The 21407-nt window shown below is 41.6% G+C and overlaps 1 protein-coding gene across 1 annotated transcript in view; it reads right to left on the reverse strand.

Moving 5' to 3' along the window:
• LYRM4 (LYR motif containing 4) overlaps positions 1 to 19909 on the reverse strand; it is a 159774-nt gene extending 139865 nt beyond the window's left edge. The window contains exon 1 of the mRNA XM_003788285.3: positions 19759 to 19909. Within this exon, the coding sequence (XP_003788333.1) occupies positions 19759 to 19844 (86 nt within the window). The 5' untranslated portion in view covers positions 19845 to 19909. The remainder of the gene's footprint in view (positions 1 to 19758) is intronic.
• Positions 19910 to 21407: the final 1498 nt, after the last annotated feature.

Raw genomic sequence — 21407 nt, forward strand, 5'->3', positions numbered from 1 at the left:
ATTTGTGATTGTGAGTGGTCTTTGGGTAGGCGACCCCCGGGGTGGGCACAACAACCCCACCTCAACTGGGGGCAGAACAAGAGTGTGAGCAGACACAGGAAGAGGAGGGAAGCTGGTTCCCCCACAGGGATGCCTATACTGCTTCAGACCAACAGGTGAAACTGGGGCCTGTGGTCCAGCACTGTTCCTTCCATTAAGGTAAACAGTGCCCGGTGAAACTCAGAACACTCAGGATTGGGGAAATCACCTGTCAGTACTAACCTCAGCTCTGCCAAAGCCAGCCTCATCTGATTGGCACTGCCGAAAACTCTCCTACTTCTGATACTCTAACCATTTCCAGTCCTGCTCAACTTCTTTTTCTTCACAGTTTTTGGCCAGGGGCTGGGTTTGAACCCGCCACCTCTGGCGTATGGGGCCAGCGGCCTACTCCTTTGAGCCACAGGCACTGCCCAACTTCTTTTTATTTTTCCTGCTAAACTTCTTGATCTCTTCTTTCTCTTCTTCTCTGTCCCCTACCTTTTCTTTCTCTGCATTTCTTGGTTTTCCAATACTACTGATTTGCAGAAATATTATTTTTTCATTAACAATGTTACTCCCTCTCTGTTGATATATTAGAATATGGCACACACCCAAGGTAATCTGTTTTCAATTTATAAAACTGTATCCTTTATATCACCTTAGGGTATACATACCCAATACTTAAGTAAAATTTATTTTCTTTTTTTTTTTGCAGTTTTTGGCCAGGGCTGGGCTTGAACCTACCACCTCCAGCATATGGGGCCAGCACCCTACTCCTTGAGCTACAGGCACCACCCAGTAAAATGTCTTACTTAAGAAATGGCAGGCACCTGTAGTTCCAGCTGCTTGGGAGGCTGAGGCAAGAGAGTTGCCTGGGCCCAGGAGGTGGAGGTTGCTGTGAGCTACATGATACCACAGCACTCTACTGAGGGCGATAAAGTAAGACTCTATCTCTACCAAAAAAAAAAAAAAAAGAAAGAAATCTAGGGCTGGGCAAGGTGGCTCACACCTGTAATCCCAGCACTCTGGGAGGCTGAGTTGGATGGAATACAAGCCTGAACTCACAGGTTCGAGACCAGCCTAAGCCAGAGCAAGACCTCGTCTCTTAAAACAGCTAGGCATTGTGGCAGGCACCTCTTGTCCCAGCTACTAGGGAGGCTAAGACAAGAGAATTGCTTGGGCCCAAGAGTTTGAGGTTGCTGTGAGCTATGATGCTATAGCACTCTACTGAGGGTGACAAAGTGAGACTCCGTCTCAAAGAAAAAAAATAATAAAAATAAGAAGAAATCTAAAATAGAATAGCAGCTGGGAGCAACATCTACTAAAACACTAACTGTAAAATGATGGTTTTTAAGTTACCTGTTTTACCCTCTGTTTTGAAAAGTGAGCACAGGAAGGGGTTTGCTAAGCTAGGAGAGAGGAAGAGTTCCAAAGACAAAGTATGCCAGGGTAAAGTACACAGGCCTTCCACATCCCTCCAGACAGGACTGGAAACCCTCAGAAGTAGCATTCAATGTGGGCTGGAGCTTTGTGAGCAAGGCCAGGGAGAGGAAGGACTGCCAAGAAAATAAAATTGTTGTTTAGAAAATAACAACAAGACCCAGAAGTCAAGGAGAAACATGTACACAAAAAGTCACTGTGATGCCAACAGTAGCTCAAGGGCTCACAGACAGCTTTCACACACCCTTTTGGCAGGATACCAGAACATGCCAGTCTCTCTCATATGTAAAGAAGCACATCCGAAGATGCAGAGGGAGGTGGAAGGACAACGGGCTGCTTGCCTGAATCAACATGCCACATGGGGAAACGTGCTGGCACGAGAGAACCAGGGGCAAACTCCATCTGACTATGTGATTTTAGGTTTTAGTTTTGCTGCTTCAATTCTAGGCTGCAGCTTTTTCATTTGTAAAATGGGGGAAATTAAAAGTGCTAGCTTCATAGCATTTTTATGCTGGTTAAACAAGATGATGCGAGAATGGACCTCGCATGTGTCTGGGCCTGTGGGAAATGCATACATTTTAAAAAAGCTATTATTATTACTATTTTGAGACAGAGCCTCCCTTTGTTGCCCAGGATAGATAGAGTGCCATGGAGTCAGCTTAGCTCGTAGTAACCTCAAATTCCTGGGTTCAAGTGATTCTCCTGCCTTAGCCTCCTACCAAGTAGCTGGGTCTACAGGCATCTGCCACAACATCCAGCTAATTTTCCTAATTTTAGTAGAATTCCTGAGCTCAAGAGATCCTCGCACTTGAGCCTCCAAGAGTGCTATGATTACAGTGCTATGAGCCACTGCACCCAGCCTATTGTTGTATTTGTAAAATGGACTAACAGTATTTATTTCATAGTGATTCTAAATTAAATAAGATAATGTATATTAAAGTCTTAACATGCTGTGCTTGATACACAGCATGTGCTAAATCAATGTTAATTCACTTTGGAACTACACCTTTTCCGGGCTTCACCAAAGCTAGGGGATTTGGGTGGGTATGGAAGAGACATCTCTTAGGCAGTAAACAGCCTCATTGACAAGTAGAGACATTATTAACATTATAAGAGTTTTTATTAGAATTTGAACGAAACCAATTCTTCAAATGCTTTTGATCCTTGGAATCATCCTATAACTTAGCCTCAGTATAGCCCAGAATTTTATATAGCAAAGGCTATATGAGATCACAACCTCTAGTGGATTTAGTAATCTAAAGTCTCTGTTGTAATACAATCTTATGTAATACAATGTCAGCTCCAGGAAAACAGAAATTTGATAAGCTCTACTTCCTGCTGTATCTCCAGAGCCTAAAACAGTGCCTGGTACCTCATGGAAGTTCAGTAAATGTTTGTTAATTGAATAACGGCTCACAGGCATTATGTTATATGGCAAAGTCTCTGTCAAAAAGTCACTGTCCACAGGATTTGAGAGAGGAAAATAGGAAATGAAGATAACTGGACACTAAATAATGACACATGACATTCATCTGACTCAGGAGTATTAGAGATTCTGATTCTATCTTTGTTAGCAAAGCCATAAAATAAGAAATCCCTAAACACTCCCCACCATATTACTACTACTTTTTTTTTTTTTTTTTTTGGAGACAGAGTCTCACTACATTGCCCTTAATAGAGTGACATAGCATCATAGCTCGTAGCAACCTCCAACTCTTGGGCTCAAGTGATTCTTTTGCCTCAGCCTCCCAAGTAGCTGGGACTACAAGCGCCCACCACAATGCCTGACTCTTTTTTTTTTTTTGGTAGTTGTTTAGCAGATCCAGGCCAGGTTCAAACCTGTCAGCCTAGGTATTATGTGGCCAGCGCCCTAAACGCTGAGCTACGGGTGCGCCGAGCCATATTATTACTACTACTACCTTAATTTGTAAGTGGTTTGCAGATTACGAAGCTTTCATACACAACTCTCTTATTTATAATTTGAGCTGGCTTATTTACTTTTTTTTTTTTTTTTTAAGTTTCTGCTATGGGCAAAGCCAGTGGGAAATTTATTAAAAAAACATGACTATGTCATGATTTCTGCCCTTAAAGAATAGGAAATATAGTAAGAACCAATGAATCCTTTAAGGGCAATATGAATAGCAAATGTTCCGTTTGTTCCCATGCTGTGCCCATACTTGACCCAGGTGTGCTGCCTCTACTGTGGGCTTTTACTCACCCTGTTCCTTCAGAGTCTGTCATGACTCCACAGATGTTCATGACCTAGATGCACAGCACGCTGTTTCTAATTCTGCTGTCCACAGGTCCTACTCTCTTGCACATAGTAAGGACTGAGAAAAGGAAATAAATCAACCAGATTGTCTTTTCTTAGGTTCCAATATTTTGAACACATTTTTCTCCAGGCTGGCAAATGAAAATATAAAGGAACTTCAAAATGAAAACAGGCTGCACTGAAAGGTAATAACTCTTTCCTCCATGCTTAAAGAAGAGGGGGGAAAAAGGGAGGACACAGTGAATATACACAGGATTCCTTCCTATCCCCCAGGGCTAGAAGGATGCAGGGAACCTGCATGAATCCTATATTCAATTGTGATATGAGGACAATTAATGACAATTAAGGACATGGAGGGGGTGGGGGAAGGGGAGAGCAGACAGAGGGAAGGAGGGAGGAGTGGGGTCTTGGTGTGTTGCACACCTTTTGGGGGCAAGACAAGACTGTAAGAGGGACTTTACCTAAGAAATGCAATCAGTTTAACCTGGTTTCTTGTACCCTCAATGAATCCCCAACAATATATTCAAGAAAAATTTGTTAAGAGGGTAGATCTCACATTAAGTGTTCTTACCACAATAAAATAAAATTTAAAGAATGGGGGGAGGGGAGAGGATGCAGGGAAACAATTCTCTGTGATTATTACCTGCCTGAAGTAGATGGAGCTTTTTAAGAGACTGTGGATTAAAACTAATTACTATGAAAGTAATATTATTGCCAAGAGATGAGATGACTATATGTGATAAAGGTTATGAAACAAGAAATAGTTTTGTGCCTATCAGTTATTTTTAATTAATGAAAACAGAGAGGCTTTTTTTTCCATACCTCATCTTACACACTGGCTCTCCCGACTGGGGGCATCTTAATAAACATGCACGCCATAGCCACAGGAACAGATGTTTTCAATGACGCTGACCTTTCTTCCTTTCACCGCAAATTTTGTTCATCATCTGTCTCTACATTTAGTGTAATTTTCCCTTACATTTTTATTTTTTATATATAGGGTTTCACCTCATTTGCTTAAAAAGGAAAGGAAATGATTTTTAAGACACCATATTTCCATTACATCTTGTTTTCTGAATTTAGTCCACAGATGGTCTCCAACTTACGATTTTTTGACTTTTTGATGTGAAAGCAATATGCATTCCATAGAAACCATACAACCATTCTGTTTTTCACTTTCAGTACAGCATTCAATAAATTACATGAGATAGTCAAGACATTATTATATAATGGGCCTGTTAGATGATTTTGCCCAACTGTGGGCTAATGTAAGTATTCGGAGCATATTTAAAGTTGGCTAACACATCTATGCAGTTTGGTAGGTAAGGTATACTTTATATATTTATTTTTTTTGAGACAGAGTCTCACTTTGTCACCCTTGGTAGAGTACCACGGTGTCATAGCTCACAGTAACCTTAAACTCTTGAGCTAAAGAGATTCTCTTGTCTCAGCCTCCTAAGTAGCTAGGACTATAGGCACCCACAACATCCAACTAGTTTTTTTAGAGATGGGGTCTTGCTTTTGCTCAGGCTAGTTCCGAACTCCTGAGCTCAGGCAATCCACCCACCTCGCCCTCCCAGAGTGCTAGGATTACAGGCGTGAGCTACCGCACCTGGCTGGGGTCTACTTTATTATATATAATTTTGACTTAGAATATTTTCAACTTATGATGGATTTACTGGAATGCAACCCCTCCAGGAAAATCAGTACTTCTTAAAAATTCTATTGATGTGACATTGCTGAAATAGAACACCACTCCCCACCCCTATCCCTGCTCTTCCCTTAGGGGACAGACCAGATCTGAAGACCTCAGGGGCTGGGGAGCCAAAGAAAGAAAAGCCGAGTGCTGGGAAAGGAGAAGAGAGATGCCTGCTAGGGGTAGTTGGTGAATTCAGCCATAACCCAGGAGGAAATAGGCTCAAACTTGAGACCCTCATTCTGTGGTAAGAAGCAGTTCTGCCCTACACTGGGATAGAGGGTGGGGACCTGTGTCTCTATGTCCACCCAGCATGAGGCACCGAGAAGGACACAGCAATGGTCGGTTGGATGGTAATGAGGGTGGACAGGCAGTAGTGGCAGCACACACTGTCCTTAAAAACATGCAGCATAAAAAACCAGTCTGTGCTGACTGTGGGCTGCAGAACAAGAGGTGCCAGGATGAACACTGAGCCTTCAATGCACTTACAGTGGCATCTGACCACATAGTTCTGAGAAAAGCCAGTGGCATCTGCAGTGGAGCCACTGCTCAGCCCCTGATGGTCTTCCCCACGTTGGGAGATGGCAGCTTGGCAAACTACCCTATTACCACGTGTACTGTTACCACTTATGAGCTCTTTGCTCGCCTACACATCCTTGACACTGATACCAATGACCAAAAATCACGGTGATTTCATTTGCAAGAAGACCTTTTAAAAATATGACAGGTGACATTCTGGAAAAAATAAAGATGAATATGAATTTGATTTGGGAAAACTGAATCTGAGTCTAAAATTCTGCAAAAATCCTCTGTATTCGGATAAGTGAAGAGGAAGTAGGGAGAATGAAGAGCATGACTGGGCTCTGTTCATGGCCTCCCTGGTAGGTCATCAAAATCCTTTTACTCTTACTTGTTATCAAGTAGTTACCAATTGCAGCATTTCCTCAGCCAACATCTCTTATGCTGTCACGGTGTGCTCTCTCTGGGGATATGGCTGATTGACACATGGTCCGTACACCCATGGAAGAGGACAGTGCAGTGCAAAGTGACAAGAGTGATGGTGACATGCCACGGCAGGACACTGCACAGGCCCACTCAGGATGGGCCTGAGAGGTGTTATGCAGAATGTAGGGAAGTTGGGGCAAGGAAAGAGTCTTGGCTGAACGTCCAGCACACAGCTTTGTTGTGGCAGGTCTGGATGTGGTCTACGCACTGAGGGGGGCCTCACAGGAGGCAGATGAGTAATGTGTCTGGTTCCTTTAGTCCTTGATGTGGGAAAGGAAAAGTGCCCAAACCAGGTGCTGAGACTAACAGGGTTCTGGGGCCTAGAGTGGGCGAAGCCTAACCAGGTTCTGCTCTTATATGGTTATAAATTTCATTGGGGCTAAAGCATTAAGTTGCCCACTATGGTGATATCCTGGTAAGTACAGAGGCTACCAAAGGGCTGGAAGCTTTTTATCCTTAGTCTGAGGAGGATGGAAACAGAACCCTAGACCCTAGTACACACTGAGTGCTCAGTCAAGATTTGTTGAATGTGGGTGGAGCCTATGGCTCAGTGAGTAGGGTGCTGGCCCCATATAAGGAGGGTGGCAGGTTCAAACCCAGCCCTGGCCAAACTGCAACAACAACAAAAAAATAGCTGGGCATTGCCTTGAGCGCCTGTAGTCCCAGCTACTCAGAAGGCTAAGGCAAGAGAATCGCCCAAGCCCAAGACCTGGAGGTTGCTGTGAGCTGTGACACCACAGCACTCTACTGAGGGTGACAAAGTAAAACTCTGTCTCTTAAAAAGAAAAAAAAAAAGATTTGTTGAATGAATAGGCCAGGTGGGGTGGCTCCTGCCTGTAATCCTAGCATTCTGGGAGGCCTAGGTGGGTTGATCACCCAAGCTCAGGAGTTCAAGACCAGCCTGAGCAAGAGCAAGACCTTGTCTGTACTAAAAATAGAAAAAACTAATCGGGCATTGTTGTGGGTGCCTATAGTCCCAGCTGCTTGGGAGGCTAAGGCAAGAAGATTGCTTAAGCCCAAGACTTTGAGGTTGCTGTGAGCTCTGATAGGATAACACAGCACTCTACTCAAGGAGACAAAGTGATACTCTATTAAAAAAAAAAAATACAAAAAACCCCAGATTTGTTGAATTAGTAAGAGACAACTGCACCAGAATAGAGGATCAATGATTCTTTGTGGCTCTGATCTGGCTGAAAGGGATTATTCATTTAATTTAGCTTTTTGTTTAGTCAAGAGCAAAGGAGATTTTAGTTAAGAGATGCTACTGCCTATAGCAGTGATTTCTGATTAAAACAATGTAACTGTTAGGAATCAGAAAATCATATAGGGCAAAACATATAAATGAATGAGCAGAAAAAAATGCAATAAGTCATTAACTGAATAATTTTGCTACAGAGTAATATTCATGTAATTATAATAAATAGATCTTATATGTTAACTTTGAATAAACTAGACCAAAGTGGGGGGTATTAAACTTATTTGGAAGATAACCCCAGGAAAAAAATAACAAATGTAAAGCTAACAGACGGACTAATGACATCTATGAGAATGGTAGCAGCCATCCATTAAATAAAACAAATAATTACTAAGAATAATCAACTTCCACTGTGATGAACATTAACAGGCAAATCAATAATATTAATATACAAAAGATACGTAGTAATTGAATAAAGAAGAGATGGAGTTAATACCCAGATCCAAATAGAAGCTTTAAGATGATACCTGAAATGTCCAGACGCTCTCATGAAGCTCTATCACTGCACACACAGGCACTCAGAAAGTGACTTCCTCATACCATGAAGCCATTGTCCTCTATATCTGATGTTTCATTTGGAATGACTTTTCCTTTTCCAATTATAATCTCCTTAGTTTGACTTATTCTTTCTAATCCAACATATTCAACCAAACACTCAGACCAGCTAATTCTATTCATCAATATACTTGAAAGACAGGCCGTTTCTCCCCATCTCTGTCTCCACTGCTTCAGTAAGGCCTTCACCAACCATTATTTGCCTTAACTGAATAAATGCAATTATCTGTCAACAGCCCTCCATGTCTTTGACTCTTTGTCATTTCAGGTAAGCTAGCTAAAAGGTGTATCTCCAACTTGCTTAAACCACTTGAATGGCCTTTTATCGCGTAGGACCATCTGCCAGGATCTTAGCACGGCACACAAGGCACCCTGTGATTAATGGCCCCACCTGTATCTCCATCCTCAGCTTCTCCCAACTCACGCCGTGAGCGACACCAAATTGCCGGTAGCTCCTTACACACAACACCAACTACACTATTTTTTCACCTGCCCCCTGCCACAGCTAATTCCTACTAACTCTTCCCAGCTCTCGTCAACCACCACTGCTTTTTAACTTCCAGTCCATTCTTAGATTAGGTTATGCTGTCCCTCCTATCTGTTTCCATAATATCCCTGTATTTCTCTATTGGGATATCACCATCATATTGTGGTAAAATTTTCAGAGAATGTTATCAGTATATACAATGAACTATAAGCTCCTTTTGGGCAAAGGTAATGTTTTTACCTCTGTATTCCCAGCAAGGAGCAAAGAGTCTGGTATATGACAAGAACCCAATAAATGCTGAATGAAGGTCAATCATATTGAAGCTACATATTAGAGTGGTAGAGTTCTCTGAACTAATAAATACCTGCCACAGAATATGGTTCAACAAGTTTAACTGAGTGGGTTAAATGATGGCTAGCCATGAAAAATTTCAAAGATTTAGCACTTGGACTACTAGTATAAAAGTTAACTATGTAGTAATTATTTAAATATTTGGGAGTTTACCTAACAAAGGACTTGAAATATCTCTATAAAGAGAACTATGAATCTCTAAGAAAAGAAATAGCTGAAAATACTAACAAATGGAAAAACATACCTTGCTCATGGCTGGGAAAAATTAACATTGTTAAAATGTCTATACTACCTAAAGCAATATATAATTTTAATGTAATCCCTATTAAAGTTCTCTTGTCATACTTTAAAGATCCCGAAAAAATAATGCTCCATTTTATATGGAATCAGAAAAAACCTCAAATAGCCAAGACATTACTCAGAAATAAAAACAAAGCAGGAGGAATCACGCTACCAGACATCAGACTATACTATAAATCCATTGTGATCAAAACAGCATGGTACTGGCACAAAAACAGAGAGGTAGATGTATGGATTAAAGATTTAAATTTAAGACATGAAACTATAAAAACACTAGAAGAAAGTGTAGGGAAAACTCTTGAAGAAATAGGCCTGGGGAATATTTTATGAGGAGAACCCCCCAGGCAATTGAAGCAACATCAAAAATATACTACTGGGACCTCCTCAAATTAAAAAGCTTCTGCGCAGCCAAGAACACAGTAAGAAAAGCAAGTAGATAGCCCTTAGAATGGGAAAAGATATTTGCTGGTTATGCTTCCGACAAAGGTCTAATAACCAGAATCCACAGAGAACTCAAACGTATTAGCAAGAAGAAAACAAGTGATCCCATCTCAGGGTGGGCAAGAGACTTAAAGAGAAACTTCTCTGATGAAGACAGACGCATGGCCTACAGATATATGAAAAAATGCTCATCATCCCTAATCATCAGAGAAATGTAAATCAAAACTACTTTGAGATATCATCTAACTCCAGTAGGATTAGCCCATATCACAAAATCCCAAAATCAAAGATGCTGGTGGGGTTGTGGAGAAAAGGGAACACTGCTACACTGCTGGTGGGAATGCAAACTAATACGTCCCTTTTGGAAAGTCATATGGAGAACACTTAGAGAACTAAAAATTGATCTACCATTTGATTCCATAATTCCTCTGCTAGGTATATATTGAGAAGACCAAAAATCATGCTATAATACAGATATCTGTATGAATGTTCACTGCAGCCCAATTCACAATCGCTAGGTCATGGAAGAAGCCCAAGTGCCCATCGACCCATGAATGGATCAATAAATTGTGGTATATGTATACCGTGGAATACATATACCGTGGAATACTATACAGCCATAAAGAAAGATGGAGACTTTACCTCCTTCATGTTTACATGGATGGAGGTGGAAAATGTTCTTCTTAGCAAAGTATCTCAAGAATGGAAGAAAAAGTATCCAATGTACTCAACCCTATTATGAAACTAATTGTTAGCTATCATAGGAAAGCTATAATCCAAATGGAGTCTAAGAATATGGGGAAAGGGGAGAGGGAGGGGAGGGGAGGGGGGAGGATGGGTGAAGGAAGGGTGATTGCAGGGATCACGCCTATGATTTATCCTATAAGGGTACTTGTGAATCTTTCTAAATGTTGAATATAAATGTCTTAACACAACAATTATGAGAAAGACATGATGGCTATGTTGGCCAATTGGATGAAAGTATTTGAAGAAAAAAAAAAAAAGAAAGCGAAAGGCCTTTTATCCTCAGCAAAGGCTGTATACTTGGCTACAGATATGAATAACTAAAAGGGAATTTTCTATTGTGCTCATTAGAGCCACTTTCAAACAGAATATTTTGTAGTTATGTTTTGCATAGAAAAACAGTATTACCCTGCTGCAACAAATAAAGACACATCAGATTAAGAAAATCCTATTTACCTATAATTGTTTTTTGTGGCCTAACTTTACTCCTTACTTTTATTCTCTACTTTTATTTTCTCTTTGCCTTGATTCTCTCATTTATTATTTTTTAATTATAATAATTATTTTATTATATTTTATTATATGCATTTTTATAAACTTTAAAAATGCTTTAAGGCCTAAGTGAAGTATAATGGAATGAGTGCAATTTGGAAACTCTTGTAAACTAAGGTCGATAAATCAGCAAGGTCACATAGGTCTAGTAACTTTTTAACATTTCCTTATAATATAGATCTAATAATTTTTCATCACATTCCTTTAATATTTAGAGAAAAAAAGAGGTGCTGTTTTTCACTCCCAAATTTAGGCTGCCAAACAGTTTTCTCAATCTAAATAACTTACATGTTCTCTTTTCTAAGTTAACTGTACAATTTTTATTTTTCAAAATCATTACCATTACCATTTAATATGGCAGAACTTAGCCACCAGTGGAAAAAAAATTCTTTTTGAAACTCCAGCATATTTAATGATAATGAATAATCAATCTTTCAAAAGTCTAAGAAACTATTTTTAGGCATATGTGAATTACCTCTAGTAGCGGGGCACTGTAGAAGGGATTAGGTAACAATAGTTCTTTCTAAGAAAGTGCCATGAGCTATATACAAAAACCAATAATACAAATTCAGAATAAATCTAAAACTCAATTTGAGAAGAACTCAGAAAATTTCACAAAGCAGTCTTTTTCTCTTTTTACTTTTCCCTTCCTTTACTGTGTTCTCCACATCGTACAATAAAAAAGTTAAAGCAGTTTCCACAGAGATGTACAATTTGCTCAACATTTCAGAGTGAGCAAAACTCTTATTTGGCTGCTTAAAATACAATACAATGTTATTTTAAAAATAATTTTGTATTATGACATGTGACAGCCAAAACATCATGAAACACGTCTCCTCAACTCACTACCTTCTGCAAACCTCCACCATTTGGAGACTATTTCAATTTGCATGTTTCTTCTATAGGTTTCTTGAGCCTTACTTATCTGTATATTCATATACCCAACCTTACTATATATAGTCTTAAAACAGCAGGGCTAGGTTGTGTTTGTATTCCTTCTACTCCCAGGCCCCAAGTGCAAGGATTATACACACACACCCACATGTTATACATATATAAATACATATACAGACACACACACATGAAATGTGTGTTTTCAAGAATTAGGAAGAAATGGATTTGTTCATTTGTTTCAAGGGAGAAGAATATTTGATGTCAAGGCCTTCACTTTAACAGCCCTGTTTGAGACAGTGAAAGGTACTTAGTGTTAATGCTATTCACAGTAAGGTTGATACTACTTGTATTTACATTAGCGTTCTTGAGCAATCAATGACACACAGGTGGAAGAAGTCAATGTTTAAAGATTTGCAACAATGAATGTCAAATATGAAGGCAATCTTCTGATGGAGGAGCCAACTGGCTGGTTCTGCATTCTCTAGAAGCTCATGGTTCCAACCCAAAAGCTTGCTATTCAGTCTGGATTGCAACTAGTAATTTAGTAAAGTGTTCCAATTCCTCAAAAAAACCAGACTTCTATTATTTTTTCTTTTTTTGAGACAGAGTCTCAAGCTGTCACCCTGGGCAGAGTGTCATGGCATCACAGCTCATAGCAATCTCAAACCTCAAACTCCTGGGCTTCCCTGATTCTCTTGCCTTAGCCTCCCAAGTAGGTGGGACTATGGGCGCCCAGCACAACATCCAGCTATTTTTTGGTTGTAGTTGTCATTGTTGTTTAGCTGGCCCAGGCTGGATTTGAACCCGGCTCCAGTGTACGGGCTGTTGCCCTAGCCACTGAGCATAGGCACCAAACCAAGAACAGACTTCTAAACACCAATCATTATTTAGTTCCTTCCTTAAGACTGCAATCACAGATTTCAACAATGTTTCATTCAGTTGGGTAATATACAGTAACCGAGACCTAACTTTTATCAGCACTTAGGAATTTTACTATTTAGGACAATCTGGGGCCTGTTTAGCTATTTCAGCTGTAAGGAGGAAATGTGAAAAAAAAAAAATCTTCAGTTTGATAACTCTCAAACTTCTGCAGGCTGAGTGAGAGGATGTACTGAGATGGGTTCCAGCAGCCTCATGGGTGCCAGCTGCCTCATCACCCCCGTAAGATGGATACTGTCTGCCACCGACGTGTACCAGGGGGCTGTGCAGGATAAAAGATGAAAGGACAAAAAGATGAGCATACTATAACTCTGAAATGATGACAGGCACCATCACTGTTAGATCAGTCTGGACTGGCCAGAACAAGAAGGAATGGGCCAAGTACTGCCATGATGAGAGTTAAGGAGTAAGTGCTGTGACAAATTGTTTTACTTATCCATTAGTTGCCAGATCTGCATTATGTTACCTTATTGTTATCTAACTCCTTTATGTTACCCATCTGCTAATCTGCTAAATTGCAAGGTTCGCTTCTGTAAAAGGGTCATCATGACCCGTGCTCGCTTTTTGCTTCTTTTGCCAACTTTCTTTTTGCTTCTAATTGCTAACTTTCAGCCCCCCTCTTTGGCCCTTTGCCAACTTTCAGACTAGAAAAACCCCAACTTCAGACCCCTCAATGTTCTCTCACTTAGTCTGCTTTAGACTTTGCTGAGACAGCCCCGCAGTTAATAAAAGACTCCTTTTTGAAATTCTAATTTGAGTTGGTGGTCCTTATCTTGCCCCATAACAGTGCTTGTTATGGCAAGTTTCCACTGAAGAGGTCAAGGTTGTAGAGGAAGCAGTGCACTGGGAGCTGGGTGGCTTTCTAAAAGAATTCCCATTTTGTCCATGACCAACTGTGAGACTTCAAACTACCTCTCCTTTCTATGCCACATTTTGTGTTCAGACCTGCTTCATAACTAACTTACTGTGATTTCACCCAGCATTTAAAGTTATGTGCTCTCACTCAATCCAAGGCTTCAGCCACCATTACCTGTATCTGGCTTTGATACATCATTTGCATTGTACTTCCACAGTGCCCCATGCCAACATCAGCTGTTGGCTCACCCCACAATCCTCCCCAATCCTTTTTTCTCTGCCATCTTTCACTAGAATGGCTAGAAGAGTTATATCTTAAGTTTTTCAGGGTCTTGTTCACCTGGTGGTACAAATGTAACAGGAGTTTTGGTGGCGATATAAACAAAGTTTGCTGGAAAGCTTCTAGGAAAGTTTACCTTCCCTGGTTGGGGTTGCCCTTCTTTCTTCTTCCTGCCTGAATAAGGATGTGATATTTGAAGCTTTAATAGCTGTCTACAACCATCAGACACAAGCATGAAAGGAATACTGAGACGCACAGACCTTGACATTATCCAGTTGCTAAATCAGCTCTGGCAGCTACATACCTCTAGACCTTTTCAGTGTGAGAAGAATAAACCTTTTACCTACTTAGGCCCTGTGTAACATCTTCCTGTTACTTATGGTCAAAAGCCTTCTGAGTGATATCTATTGTTAAGGTGGCACTCAGAAGGGCAGATCCTCTAGACAGCTTTCCCCTCTTTGCGCTTTTATTGATAAATTTCTTAGGGGATTGGCCACATTTTACTCTTAATGTGAGGCTCATTTTGATCTGCAGCTCCTTGCCCATCACTTAGTGTGTAATACTTATCAGAAAGACTCAAATATTTGATGAAGAATTAGGAAATTCTGATAACCCATATGATATGCATTTGGGCATTTCCTTAGCTTTTTCTCATATTTTACAATAATATTTTCTTAATCTGTAGGAGGAACTATGATAGAAATACCTCCCAATACTATTTTTTCTTGCTTTTCAACAACAAATATTTACAAATTGATACTAGATAGGTACTGTTCTAAGCACTAAGAACAGGGATGAAACAGAATTTCTGCCTTCACAGACTGGAGAAAAGTAAACCAACAATTATGATATTGCATGACACTTGCCATAATAAATATAAGAACAGGGTGCTTCCTCAACATCTGCTTCCAGTTCATCTAGAAACTGCCTGTCAGGCATGGCATGAATCACCTCAACTTTCCACCCTCTTATATTTCAACTTACTCTCACCAGCTTCACTCCACTGATGGTAAACAATGTGCCCTTCCTTCTGTCCAAGACCAACCCCACCACCTGTACTCTCAGATACGCCACTTTTCATCTCTTATGGGGAATCGTTCCAGCAATTATCCACACTAGGGGCGGGGGAGGTTGGACAAGTAAATTCAAGAGCTCATCTAGAAAAAGTGCTATGTATCTGACTGCTAAATATTGCATTACAGTCACCTTCAAAGTACTCCTCTTGGCCACCTGGCGACCATAGTGATATTCAGCAAGGAGGGATGTAGTACTTTTTCTAGGATGAGTTCAAAAACTTAATTGTCTGACCCTGTACACTCAACTGTGGCAGTTAACTCACTTCTGATTCACTTCTCAACCTCCACGATCTGGGTTTTGCCAGAGTACTCCACTAACAATGCTGCTCTGGTGAAGGGTGCAGGTATCTTTACGTGGACAAATCCAGGGACCACATACCTCTGTTTATTTGTAGGACCTCACTAAACCATGCTGACCACAACTGCCTTCCCAAAATATATGACTGTCTTGACTTCCACAATAATACTCTTTTGCTTGTTCTCTTCCTGTTTCTTAGATACTATAGAAGTTACCCAAGGAGCAAGGGGGTCCCTGACACCTTACTGAAGATACATCAAAAGCACATTTGTATATTTCCAGGACACATCTGCCTTTCTCATTCTCATATGAGTGTACAGTGGAACTTAGCAGATGCTAATAACAAACTGTAGGCAGGAACCAAAAGCATCCAGTCATCTTATACCAAGCTAAACGTTAAAACGATTTACAAAAATGCCAAACAATACTGTTTTTATGATTGGGGGGAAGGAAATTCATTTCTCTTCATAAAAAATGTTATTTATGTTAACATGAAATACATATATAAGAGTTTTATCAATTCACTAAAAATAGGTCTCTTGGCTTGGCACCTGTGGCTCAAGCGGCTAAGGCACCAGCCACATACACCTAAGGTGGCAGGTTCGAATCCAGCCTGGGCCCGTCAAACAATGACAGTTGCAACCAAAAAATAGCCTGGCGTTGGCGAGCGCCTGTGGTCCCAGCTACTTGGGAGGCTGAGCCCAGGAGTTGGAGGTTGCTATAAGCTGTGATGCCACAGCACTTTACCCAGGGGGATAGTTTGAGGCTCTGTTTCAAAAAAAAAAAAACAAAAAAAACAAAAAAACAGGTCTCTTAAAAAGGTTTTAATTTCTTAATAGTTTGGTTTTAATTTCTAACATGATAAATAAAGATAACTATGCCCCACAGAAGCAAAAGCTTTGTGTGGTCCTAACTTGATATTTGAGAACGTTGAAAGGGTTCTGAGACCAGTAAGTTCTCAAACTATCTTCTTGGCCTCCTTTATGGGCTCTTCTTCAGCCAACTCCTTCAATTTTGAAGTTCCCTTGAATGGCATCCTTAGCACACTAATTTTCTGACCAGTAACTAAGATTTCTCAATCTTGGCACAACTGACATTTTGGGCCAGATAATAATGGGAGCTGTCATCTATGCAACCCTGGCCTCTGATTATCTGCCAGTAGCACTCCTTATCCAAGTTGTGACAACCAAAATGTCTCTAGATATTGTCAAAGAAAATCACTGCAGGATGGAAACCACTAATCTGAATATCCTCCCTTGAGATTTCATCTAATATCAAGGTTTTAATTCCACTTATAACAATTTCACTTATTGAGTACCTCCTCTGCCAGGCCCTATTCCAAGTGCTTGATGTGTATTAATTCACTTAAGCCTTAATAATTTCAGATGTATGAGGGCAGGTGCGGTGGCTCATGCCTGTAATCCGAGCACTCTGGGAGGCCAAGGTGGGTGGACTGAGGTCACAAGTTGGAGACCAGCCTCAGCCAGAGACAGACCTCGTCTCTAAAAATACCATGGTGTTGTAGCAGGTGCCCATAGTTTCAGCTGCTTGGGAGGCTGACAAGAGAATTGCTTAAGCTCAGGAGTTCGAAGTTGTTGTGAGCTATGATGACATAGCACTCTGTCAGAGACAACAAAGTGAGACTTTGCTCAAAAAAAAGAAATAATAATTTAAGATGTATACATTATTACCCCCATTTTATAAATAAGGAAAATGCAGAATAGAGAGACCTTCTGCTGGTGATGCTAACTACTCCAGCACTGATGGGTCCTCTGAGCTTTAGACTATTGCAATTAATTGCCTCTGTTGGGAATGCTGGTGAAATTCACCCTCAAGACAATGAAGAAGTTCCAAAAACTCTTCGCAAGGCCAGCTATTTCTGTATTTCCTAAGTCAATTAATGGTACAACTTTTACACTTAACTTTCTCTATGCCTCAGTTTAACCAGAAACCTAGACGTTGTTCTAGACTTGGCTTGTACTTTCTACCTTATTCATGACTCCATTCGAGTTGTAATAACTTAATTTTCTAATGATTTGTAAAATATGTCATCTTCTCTATCCTCCTTTATTTCCGTCCTCATTAGGGTCCCACTGTTGTAATCATCTCCCATTTGGTATTTCTGTCTCCAGTGCTCAAAATCATTTTCTAAAGTGCTGCCAGAGTGAACCTCTAAAAAGGCAAATCTGGCTGTGTCACTTTAGTGGCTTCCTGTTAGCTAAGAATAAAGTTGGGTTCCTTAGCATGACCCAAAGGCCCTCAAAATGTGGCCCTCTCCAACGTTAGTCTTATCCTGTCATCCCTGAATCTTACTTAGCCCTCCTGCAACATTCTACCTTTTGCACTTACTGGAGTATACTATGCTACATTGTGTCTTTGATCCAGTGTCACCTTTGGGGAAGCCTTCCTGATTCTGCACCCTGTTCATACTTCTGTCACAGTATTTAACATGGTCTGTGAAAACTGTCTCTAGATCTGTGTCACACATATTTCCGTAAAACCAGTGATGGTGGGTGCCTCGTTGAGTTCAAAATTTCCATCTTTCTGGCTCCGGGGCCTGGTATAGTGCTGGACTAGGCAGGCTCTAGAGAAGTTTTTTGGAAGCACTGATTGAGGGTTTAAAAAAAAAAAAAGATACACACACACACACTCTGTATATTTTAGTGGAGAGAGGTGGAGAAGTGGGGTCTGTAGAATGGGGTAAGTCTGGAAAACTTCTGTTCAGAGAAAATCATGATTAACTGAATCTTGAAGGAAGAGGAAATACTCTAGATTAAGGGCATGCCATACAGAATAGTACTTGCAAATGTCCAGAAGCCCAAGAGGACATGGCACATGTAAGAAACTGCAAATGATTATGACAGAGGGCAGGATGCAAGGTAGGACTTGCTGTGCTGGGAACTGGAGAAGGATGACAGGATTCATTCTACTAAAACATGGTCTATACATAGTCTTACAGGAGAGTTTAAAAATTTTTATTTCAATATCACAATTACTTTATGTATCATACTTTTCAGATTGTTTCACAATTTGCACTAGTTTAGTTCTGATTGCTTATCTAATACTTCCTGTGTGACTTCTGATAAGTAACTTAACCTCTCTGTGCCTCAGTTGCCTTATAGGGTCATAAAAATAGTACCCACCTCACAGGGCTGTTGTCATAAATGTGTTAATACACATAAAGAACATAAAACAATAGTGGCACACGGAATTGATCAATAGGTGGTGTTGTTATTGATTTGCTATCAGTGACAAATAGCTGCTGAAATTAGAGAGGAGGGAAGAAGCTATCCTTGAAATCCACAAGACACAGCCCTAATATAAAAGACATATTTTATTTTATTTTTTATTTTTTGAGACAGAGTCTCACTTTATCACCCCGGGTAGAGTGCTGTGGCATCATAGCTCACAGCAACCTCAAACTCAGAGAGGATCAGGTAGTTAGTAAAGACACCAAATCTGAAAGAATGCCGAGAGAATTCCTAAGATACCTTCAGTAATGATGAGTCAGAAGTGATAAGAAGGTAGAAACTATGTGAAAACAGAGGCTCTAAAATAGAGAAAAGAAATATAAAATAACAAAGGAATCAAAAGCAAATAGTGGAATGAGGCCTGCATGCGAAAAGTGAGTGTACAATATTAATGATATAAGAGTTCAGACTCCTACTGTTCTACTGTTAAAGGTCCTGTAAGCGGGATTCCTGTCTGGTGAGCTTGGATAAACTAAGGTTTCAGCTCCTGGAATCTTGTGAGACCCTTCTTCCTTTACTGCTACTTAGGCATCCACCCTGAATTCCCTATGAAGAATAAATTTCATTCTTGCAACCAAAAAGAATTAAGATATCTAGGAAATAAAAGGGAGAGCTAGAGCGAGCCTTCAGTTTTGTGACCATGTGCTACAGACCCACCACTTCCACTCGCAAGTCTTCCAATTCTCAAGAGAAGTTTTTTATATGTAAATGCAACAGTGGCGCTAACTTCCCCAAGTTCAAGTACATTTTTTTATTTCTAACCGCAGAAACCTGATACTAATTGTGCTCTTGGAGCACGAACCAAAGCATCCTTCTTGTGGGAAAACGTCATCAAGACTTTAACACCTTCCCTGAAGCGAAGGAGGGCAAGCCCTCTGCTCCTCCCCGCGAGGTTTCAGAGGACTACACCTGTGAGCAAGGACACACCTTGCGGTGGAGGAGTCAGGATCACCGTCCCAACGCTGCCAGCGCAGGACGGTGGCTCCTTGTCGACTTGGCGATATTACCGGGCAGCCGGCGCCCCCGGCCCTCCCGGCCCCCACAATCACCTGTAGTTGTAGGCGCTGAAATGCTTGCTCTCTCTCAGCATCGCTCGATACAGATCTAACACTTGTGCGCGGCTGGAGGCTGCCATTTTGGTAAATGGGTCCTCTTCACGGAGGTCCCCGAGTTTAACCCGACCCACAAAACTTCAGCGATGAAAAAATCACACACGAAACAAAACGCAGCGGCTAGCCAGTGGCTGGCCAGGCCTACGCCCCAAACACCGCTGAGGGCGCCGGGGGCAGGGCGCCGCTTTGGAGGCGGGCGCAGGCAGGGCTGCGGACACCTAAGGGGGCAGGGCCGAGAGGGAGGCTCCGGGGCGCGGCAGCTGCTCCGCGCGGCGGGAAGGCGGAGGAGGGAGAGGCCCTGCAGCCTCTGCACGCTCCCCCTCGGGGACCAAGCACTGAGGGCGTGCAGCTCCGTTATATACTGCTTCAGCGAACCGCCCAAGGGCCTGGAGGAGACATTTGCTCCCCCAGGCGCAGAGCCCGGTAGTACCTCCCCGAAGCCCGAAGCCGCGTTGTCTGGGTTACCGAACGCGCGCCGCCCCGACGCCCCGCCCCTATTGGTTGCGGCTGTCCTTGGCGCTGCCTGAGAGGCTGTGCGGGATTTCGAGAATGACTTGGCTTCTGCCGACCCAGAAAGCAGGATGGGTTTTCAGGGTTTTCATGGCTTTCGTCCATCCGGGGCACGCGGCTTGAGGGGCGTGGGGATGACGGGCCAGTGTCTCCCTGGCGCTCCGGCTCTGCTCAGGGCGACCGTCTTATGGGCCTCGGGGGCTGGGCCCACAATGCGGGCACCTCTGAAGTGGGGGTTTAGGCTCCTTGTTGATGGGACTGAGCGAGCTAACCTGCTGTATTTCTGATTTTGAAACACCCTGGGTCTAGGTTCCTGGCGAGCAGTGGGTGAGTGCCAGCCTCACTGCACTGCAGCGTAGGGGTGCGACGTGGGCGGCTGGGGTCGTGAGGGAGTTTGCATTGGGCATGAATGTTTTCCTTTTCTGGATGTTTTGCTTTTAAGTCAAGAGTCCACATGGTTTAGCAATCTAATAAATGCATTGAAAAGGCGGGGTAGTCTGGGCTGTAGACCTCAGTGATTAATTGGGGACCTTTAGGGCTTTAGGTATGCTGAACAAGAAGCTGAACAAGTTTTTTTCTCATGACTTTTTTCAGAAGACTTAAACTTTTTTGAACAACCTTGTTAAAACGGTGGATAAAGTTCGTTTGGGTCCTTTAGCGTGGACCTGGGTGCAGGGAAGCCTCAGCCAGTTTTACCTACTGTGTTTGCAAAGCATCTCTTATTTTTGGAATCGTGCTTTATATAATCGTCAGGAAGAGCCACGCATTTCTTCTTCCAAATACAGTGAAGAGTAACTTTATACATAAAAAACACGTTTGCATTAACGTCTTTCTTCCAACCATTTGGTCACAGGTGTGTTCTTACCTGTTTTAGTATACCTTGTTTTGAAACACTTGTCGTATTTCTGTATATTGAAACAACTTTATAGTTCCAGAAACTTTAAGGGCAGGAAACATTTCTCTGGCCTACTGTTGCTTCAGTATACTTGCAACCTGGTGTCTGCATTCACACATGCTTACTAGTCGTGATGCAGTGGCATTTAAAAAATACTTTTGCTAAATACTTTCAAGGAGAA

Source organism: Otolemur garnettii, unplaced genomic scaffold (genome assembly GCF_000181295.1).
Source record: "Otolemur garnettii isolate 467f Iridium unplaced genomic scaffold, OtoGar3 scaffold00026, whole genome shotgun sequence".
Classification (NCBI taxonomy): domain Eukaryota; kingdom Metazoa; phylum Chordata; class Mammalia; order Primates; family Galagidae; genus Otolemur; species Otolemur garnettii.